The 8828-nt window shown below is 29.8% G+C and overlaps 1 protein-coding gene across 1 annotated transcript; it reads right to left on the bottom strand.

The window, feature by feature from the left end:
• Positions 1-1972: 1972 nt before the first annotated feature.
• LOC102590073 (putative ER lumen protein-retaining receptor C28H8.4) lies at positions 1973-5698 on the bottom strand. Its single transcript, XM_006344046.2, has 6 exons — positions 5366-5698; positions 3870-4069; positions 3178-3315; positions 2971-3051; positions 2293-2420; positions 1973-2146 (listed from the first exon to the last, which is right to left on the bottom strand). The coding sequence occupies exons 1-6, from the start codon at positions 5592-5594 to the stop codon at positions 2107-2109; spliced, it is 816 nt and encodes a 271-aa protein (XP_006344108.2). The 5' UTR covers positions 5595-5698; the 3' UTR covers positions 1973-2106.
• Positions 5699-8828: the final 3130 nt, after the last annotated feature.

The following is an 8828-nucleotide window of genomic DNA, read 5'->3' as shown; positions in this document are numbered from 1 at the left end:
GGTAATTGGAATTGGTGTAATTACTAGGGTAGTAATTACCAGCCTAGTAATTATATTGTCTAGTAATTACACTGACCTGTTTGGCTGCCACATTGTAATTACACATGCTATTTTCTGTAACTAATATTATGAAAAAATAATTGATTTATATTTTTTCAAATTAATATATTTCAATTGAATTGATCGTAACAACTAAAAGTATGAAGTTTCTACGAACATTATGAAATGCATGTTTGATAAAAAGAATAATATATAAATAAAATGTCATAAATTATTAAATGTTTAACAAAAATATAATCTATCAAGTCTAATTAAAAATCACGTGCAATGTAATTCAATATTACTAAAACAAATGAAACTGAAAATATAACATAGGTTATAAATTCAAAAACAAAAAATTTAACATAATACTCTTATAACAAATTTCAACATAGCAATAAATATGATTTATTTTTATTTTTTCTTAATAAAGAAACGTAAGTCTATAACCTTACTTAACAATAAATTCTATTTTAATTTAAAAATTAGAATATTAATAAAATTATGCTAATGAGAAAATAAGCATGGCATAAAGAAATAGATAATACAAGAAAATTACATAGAATCACGTAAAGTAAGGTTGAGAAACAAGAAGAAAATGAAATATAATAATATATAATTAAAAATAAACTTTTGCAAATTTTTAGAACAATAAAAATAAAAAAGAACTTAAAATAATAGAAAATCAAAAAATTAAAACAAAAAAATTAAAATAGAAATTAAAAAAAAGAAATTAAAAAGTAATCAGGTGGTAATTACCAGCAATTTACAGTCTCTGCCTGTGAATTATAGAGTGTAATTACCCCCTGCCAATTACACTAATTACCTGCTGACCAAGTAATTACATGTCTTTCCAAACATGACAAAATAGTGTAATTACACCAATTACACCAAATCAAATTACTAGGGTGTCCTTCCAAACAGGCCCTAAGTGTATTTTGTTGATAGATGAGTATTTGGTTGATTAGACTAGACTAGACTAGAAAAGGGATATAAAGTTTTATTTCTTGACCTTTTTAACGGACATTTGGGAGAAAAGTTTTGTAAAAGGAAAAATGGAGTCCGAAATCTAAACAAGTCACAAAAAAATAAAAGTGATAAAAATAAGTCATTATTTTAATAAGTAACTAAAATAGGCTTAGTGAAAGAAATTTTTTATTTTATGCAATATTCCAAACATTTTTCGTTAGTCTCATAACGTGTATATTTTAATATATAACGAAACTATTTCTTACACTTTGTAAAGTGAAAGTTTTTCTTACACTTTCTAAAGTGAAAGAAAAAATTATGTTTTACAAAGAGGAATATTTAAATTGTATCTCTTTATGAAACTTTTGCAGTGTTTGTCTTACAATTAAATTGATTTGACATGTCATAAAAATAGAAAAAAATATTAAATTATGTATTTTTATTTTGTTATTCTGAAAACTCCTCCAAGAGATACAATTTATGATGTCATAATATTTTGATAATGAGTCATGTTGGGAAAATCAATAGATTGAGTTATCGAAAATCCATCAACGCTATTACGATTTTCTAATCGGGGATGGACATCGACCGATAAAGGAGAACATTGTTGACTGCTCCTTCCAAACATAAATTTCAAGTATTGTTAAATTGATTTGATCTGTCATTTGGAACCCTCAAAAAGTCGGTCAACGATTCGTCATTATAGATAATCAACTCTCCAAAAATTTACTTGTCCTTGTGATAAAAATGAAGTAGGGTATTTTCCGACTATAATCAAATTTATAATCAGTACTATTTATACCCATTCTTTATTATAAATTGATGAAAGAAATTCATGATATCGGACATTAATTGAATATTTAGCATTGTGTTTGGGAGGATAATTATAATAAACGGTATTTCCGTCATGTATAATTTCGCCATCCCAAGAAATCCAAACTCTAACTTTTGGATAAATGTGACATTGCCATAAAATTATAGTATTTATTTATTTATTTATTTTGATAACATATAAAAAGGAGAAGTTGTAAAAACTCAAAGTTGATTGCACATTACAAGCACCAACATATGTTACAGTCTCTAATTAGAGTTCAACACTTATGCTGGAAGTCGAACCATCATTTGACCTTGCATGACACTGCAAATCAAAGAAAAACACCTAGTTGTCAAACGAGTTTAACTTTTATATACTGACGTTCAGTAACTATGAATAATCATTCATGAAAAATGGAATTAGTAGATTACGTGTTGTAACATGTTAAAATATACTGATGATAGGCTCACCTCTTGACATAATAATAACAGAAATCGGCCAAAACGAATGTTTGAACAATTTCTGCCAAAATGATCATTGGTATCCAAAAGAAGCCCCCTCCACTCAAAGACAGATATGAACCAGATGTATCATAGACCTGCATATGAATAAACTCGGAGACTATTAGTATTGACGGATTCAGAATTTTAAGTCTATGAATATGAAGTGTCATTGAACTCACTAATAGCAACAATAGGTGACAACAAAGTATAAAGTTGCATATTTTCGAAATTTCTACATGCACACACACACACACACGTCCATTTTGTGAAAGCTGCGAGTGCAACTGCATCCGCCTCTGGTTACAAGGGCTAGCATGGGGAAGTGCACAAATAGAGTCGAATCCTAAACTTTTAGTCAGTGAATATGAAGTGTCGTTGCACTCACTACTTGCAACAATTGGTGCGTACAAAGTGTTTATTTTAGAACTTTGTTCACATATTATTGTTCTCGAAAGTAGTGAGTGCAACTTCATCCTCCCCTAGTTATGGGGTTTTGCCACACTCTAACGTGGGAAACTGTATATATCGTGATCTGTATGCGCATTAAGCTTTGGAAATCCAATCTCGAGGGAGGTAAATATAGAACAAATTGATCTGTTTAGTTCAAAACTTATAAGCTACTACAAGAAAAACTCCCAAACAAACCTTAATGATCCAATGAGCACAACTGAAGAATCTTGAAACACCCAATGCGAACACATAATGGGCTGTGAATGGCTCAATAATCTGAAATACAAGAACAGGAAACAGTATTGGTCCTTCATTTAGAAAATTAAGAACGCATGAATTCAAACATTTTTTCTTCTCTTTTCTAATTCATGTGACGGAAAGAACAAATATATATATATGTACCTTGACATTCTGCATCAAGCGAAGCTGAGGCAGCACGGAGACGCCTTCTATATACACAGCAAAAGCCCAGAGTATACTGAGAATAAGATTATTCGTCCGAGGATGGATAAAGAAAGCTATCACCAAAGAAGGTACTATCTGTGGAGAGAAAAACATGATCCAAAAAGCAATGTCATTACTCATGAAGCAATTTTACTTCCAATGTATACTTCACAACTATCTTGCACGAAACAGCTAGATGTAGTACAAACACCATCAGCATCAGGGGTGAAGCTACGTGTAATAAAGGGCTTAATTGAATCCAACTATTTCTTTGTTTTGTTTATATATAAATTATTGAATTCTCTTGGCATTAGATAAACTTCTAGTGTGGTGACGAAGGTTGCTCAAGAGCTGCTTTAGGTCGTAGGTTCTAATCTCAGGTGAGACATTCTTATTCCCATTGTCGTAATTCTTGGCTACGCCTCCATTCAAGAATGCCAAACTTGAGATTTGGACAATCTACATAATTTTAAGAATGTAACCTGAAATGTTGAGCCAATTAAATTCAAAATCTTGGATCCACATCTGGACACGACCGTACTAATACGTTTAGAATCAATAAAAGGATCAACAGACTAACATGCATTTTACTTCAACAACAACAAAAAGAGAAAAAAAGCTCAGGGGAGGGAAAGGTATAAACTACGTACCACGATATATTTCTTCATGTTATCCAAATCTGCCATGTAGGATGACTTCAACTTGTATTTCATCATAAATATAAGCCAGAACGTTGCCACGAGAGTGACAAGGTCTAGTATAGTATGAATATCTCCTTCGATTTGAAGACTACAAAATAATCTTGCAAATAAGAACGTTGCTGTGAGCTGTTGAGTCTTCAATGAAAGGCCTAAGCACAGCAGAAGCAAAAAGTTGTTAGAAGAATGTTGAAAGGGAAAGTTGAGTAACTCAACTTTATTTAATAGCATTAATTGGTCGCCTAGAATAAATAGTAGTAAATAACTTGCTATAACAAACTAAATTACACAAAAGACTAGACATATATAAAAAGATCATTATACTGACTTGTCAGTGTATATAACTTAAATCCATTTGCAAAACGTTTAAAGAATCGAATGAGTTATCTAGTGATTTGTATATGAGACATACAGGCACTTGAAGTGTTCAATGCTCGAACTGTTTTTTCTTTTTTTGCTGTGGTGAATTGTTGCCTATCGCAACAGATTTAAACTATACAAAACTAGAAGCTGCAATCGAGCGGCATGGATTAAATTTGGGTGGGTCAAAACACGGTATGCCAATATCTGAATCATCCATCCAACACATCTAAAGTTTTCTTGCATCAAATAATGGGTCATAATCCAACTGGTGCCCCATAGTTACTCAACATCTGTTTGGTCAAAGTTAGTTTGAAACCGCAGGATTAAGAGTTTGGGGTTCTAAATTTCTTTATTTAAAAAAGGAACTTCTTGTTGAAAGCGGGGTTTGAACCCACAACTCTAGTGTGACAACTCCTTCCTTACCACTTATCCGCAATCAATTTTGTTAGGGATTCACAAGTTAATATATATATTTGGGAAAAGGTACAAGTACCCCTAAACTATGATCGAAATTTCAGAGACGCACCTTAACTAAACTAACCTCCTATTACCCCCCTTGAATCCATTTTTTTTTTTGTAAATTTGTACACCTTTTTGGCTTACATGACATCCAAATATCTCTCACGCGCCTCAATTGCGTGGAGTCACAGAGTGTGACACCTAAGACAAAAGGTGTATCAAATTACAAAAAATAAAATGAGTTCAGGGTAATAAGACCTTAGTTTAATTAAGTATGTCTCTGATATTTCGATCATAATCTAAGGTACTTATGTCTTATCCCTATATATTTATTTAATTTTATAGCATAATTACAGAGTACGAAAAAGCTACTAGATTCGCCCTACCTAGCTCCGCCCCCTACTAGAGTATCATTTTCCCCAAGTAAAACGCTTTTGTCAATATTAGAACAGGTGTTCGGCCAAAGTTTCTGGAGAAAAAAAATACTTCTCTCAGTTTCTAATTTCTGTTACAACTCAAAAGCACTTTTCACTTTTTCCTAAAAGTCTGGCCAAATACCTCAGATTTTTAACTCATAAATTGATTTGCAGAAAAGTAAAACAAATATTTATATGTAAAATTAGTACCTGAGCAAGTCTTGTGTGTTGTCAATTTGTAAATAAGGACCAAAATTCCAACAAAATGTGCGAATTCAGCCAAAACGAAGAAGTGATTGTGTTCATGAATAAGGAGTTTTAGAGTTACTAGTAAAGTAAGAACAGTGAAAACACCCAAAAATGTCTTCACTTTGTTTGATTGTTTTCTAACCCATGAAAATAGCTTCTGCAATGGCCTTTGAACTCCTTTCTGACCCATCTTCTTTACCTCTCTCTCTCTCTCTCTACTTCTTCTGAAAAACTCAATAAATGCATGTATAAAGTGGGGTTTGGTACTATCCAAAAAGAGAGAGAGAGAGAGCACTTTTTCCATGTTTAAATTCATCCTTGTTTGTTCAAAATTGTTTGTCACGATAGAATTATGCGGGTATTAATAAATTATTGATTAGTTATGAGTAAATTTATGTATACTTTTGTTATCTTATCGATTAGTTATGAGTAAATTTATGTACTTTTCTATTTCATAGTAGATGCGCATCTTATTAAAAAAATTTATCTCATGTTATTACTTCATCACTTGCACTTTGTTTAAATGGTTGTTACGTATTTTTTAATAATGTATTGTATCGTACGGTATTGTTTAATAAATACAGTGTTTGAATAGGTTGTAATTTGTTATGTTCTTTGTCATTACCTAATATCACATATTTACAATTTGAATGATAAACCTACAAAAAAGTAGGGTACATGTAGAGCTAGTATGAAAATGTATAGCAAAAGATGAAATATATTTATTAAGTAATAAATAAAGACAAAATGATAGGAAAATATTTAGGTAACATGCAATCACACAAAATCGATTATTACATAAAATGAGTCTTTTTGTATACGATACAATAGAATTTAAGTAACAATCAAAATAGGCACGGTATTTAAACTAACAATACAATACAACGGGTAACAACCACCCAAACAAAGTGTTACTAAATCATAATAGAATTAATTTACTATTTCTAATTTTACCCCTGCAATTATTATGACTTTGGAAGTTTAAATAAATTTTGAAGATCCAATTTTTTTATGAGTCTAATTAATTTAAGCAAAGAAAAAAATAGTAAATATGATCGATCTATTTATAATTTCTTAATCACGATGTAAAATAGAAAGCATCCACCTAACATGAAATGGGAGAGTATTATTTTATGTGAATTTTTATATTGTCAAACAAATATCATACAATTTTATAAATTAATAATTTATTTCTTGTCTATCTACCAAACATAATATAAATTACATAAAAAATAATATATGAATAACATGTTGTTGCTATCAAATAATCCTTTAGAGGTCGTTTTTGAGGTCATTTTATAGCTTGTTAGAGGAAATTTTTACATATAACATGTTGCTGCCATCAAATAATCCTTTGGAGGTCGTTTTTGAGATCATTTTATAGCTTGTTAGAGGAAATTTCTATGCATAAGTTAGAGTTATACTATTTGATTTTAAAAACCAATATTCTTACAAATTATAAAACTGTCATGTGTATTTGAAAAAAATATATATCATTTTTGAGATTCTCATAACATATCTAACAAAAAATTCGACTTCAATCTAATTATGTCCAAACAAACCCTATATCTTAAATTCATTATATTACGAGTGTACGTGTGAATTTATTAATTTTTACTACTAACAAATATTATGTTTTGATGATATTGTAATTGCAAAAATAAAAATAAACTCAGTGGTGAAAATATAAAAACGAAATTTAAAATCCTTAATCATTACATTTTATTTTATTTTACATTGAATAAAGATGGGAGTTGATAGTAGTAGGGATGCAGGTTGACGTAGCAACACCAAAGAAGAAAGAGAGACGTTGGTCTCTTCAACAACGGGTAGATTGTTTAATAAGTTGAATAAATTATTTCAAGATTATAACAAATGGTATCAAGAAAAAATTGATCAAATATGAATCATTTACAAAACCAAACAAATAACTTTTAATTATTGATTAAATACAAGCTACTGTTTTTTTTTAAAAAAATAATCTCTAAAAAGTAAATTTTGACAAAAGCTAATCTCAAAATAACCATATTTTAAAGTTTTTTTGTCTAACATATCTATTTGTGAGAAAGGGATGCTTAACTAATGGATAGATACATTGTGGAATTGATGAAGGATTTTTTTTTTTAATTTGATGTTTGATATTCGTGTAAAATTCAATTGAATTTAAATTTACATATCACAAACTTTTTTTTTTTGACGCATTATTAACAAAAAAAGATTCATTTCTAAAAATTCAAACTCGAAATAATGAGGAAATTAAAATATAAGAATTGTTTATTTATAGCCCTCGTGCAACACGAGAACACCTCTTCTTTTAGGGAAAGTCAATTGCTACTGGATTTTAGTATTTATTTATTTTTATAAAACGAATATTAAAATAATTTTTCTTGAAGAAGAAATAGGATCTGGTTGGTTTTATTTTACAGGGAGTATTTAAATGCGATATGAATCTTCACATAATCCAAAATATTCTTTTGCATTTAAGTTGACAAAGTAAATACTGCCTCCGTTCCTTTTTATATGTCACATTTTTAGATTGTACTTATATTAAGAAATTAAGCAATTTTACTTTTCTGTTCTTATTTAATATTTTCTTAAGTCAATTTTTCAATAAATGATGAATATGCTAGATTTCAAAAATTAAAATGCATTTGGATGACTATTAAAAAAAAATTGAGTTTATTTTTAAAATCATATTTTATAGAATAGAGAATGGAGAGAGTAATTAATCAATGTATGAAGTACTCCAATGAATATTAATTACTTATTAGTTTTTCTAGGTTGGTCAAATTATTTATTTTCAAGACTAATTAACTACTCTATCAACGGTATAATAGGAAGAATATGATAATTTATGTATTGATTTTATGAAATAATAAGTATTATGATCCAACTATTCTTAAGAAATAAATTATTAAAATTATCCTTCGTATTTATGATTTCTTGAGAGAGATGTAAAAAGAAGTGGACAATTAATATAGAACGAATGGAATAATATTCCTCTGTATCAATAGGTGAACTTGGAGAGCTCAACACGCCAAACAAGCTTCGTAGACTATAGGAGTAAGATTTGCACACACCAACCCATTTCAGACCCCATTTGTATGATCTCACCGGATACGTTGTAGAACTTGGAGAGCTCAACATGCCTACCCCACATAGGTAGAAGTAAAATTTGTGTACACTCACTCTCCCACGACTCCACTTGAGGGATCTCACCGAGTATGTTATTGTTGAACTTAGAGAGCTCAACTAAGTAACACTCTTTTATAAAAAAAAGTCTTGAGAGTTTCCTTGTCTTATGAACTTTTCTGGGCTCTGAACCATATTTCGACTTTGTGATAAATCCATAGATAACGATAGAAAATAAACAGGCACTCGAAAACAGGTACATGTTCGAGAATCATTAAGCAACACTTAGTGG

The sequence above is a fragment of the Solanum tuberosum genome, unplaced genomic scaffold (assembly GCF_000226075.1).
Source record: "Solanum tuberosum cultivar DM 1-3 516 R44 unplaced genomic scaffold, SolTub_3.0 scf00052, whole genome shotgun sequence".
Classification (NCBI taxonomy): Eukaryota; Viridiplantae; Streptophyta; class Magnoliopsida; order Solanales; family Solanaceae; genus Solanum; species Solanum tuberosum.
This window is presented reverse-complemented; position numbering and strand designations above follow the sequence as displayed.

Bases quoted from the DNA above. Each gene is read 5' to 3' on its own strand.
- LOC102590073 (XM_006344046.2), bottom strand. From the start codon at position 5,594: ATGGGTCAGAAAGGAGTTCAAAGGCCATTGCAGAAGCTATTTTCATGG. The intron at 3,316-3,869 runs GTACGTAGTTTA...TTCTCTCCACAG, and splicing joins ACATGAAGAAATATATCGTG to ATAGTACCTTCTTTGGTGAT. The intron at 2,147-2,292 runs GTGAGCCTATCA...TTTGATTTGCAG, and splicing joins TGTTATTATTATGTCAAGAG to TGTCATGCAAGGTCAAATGA.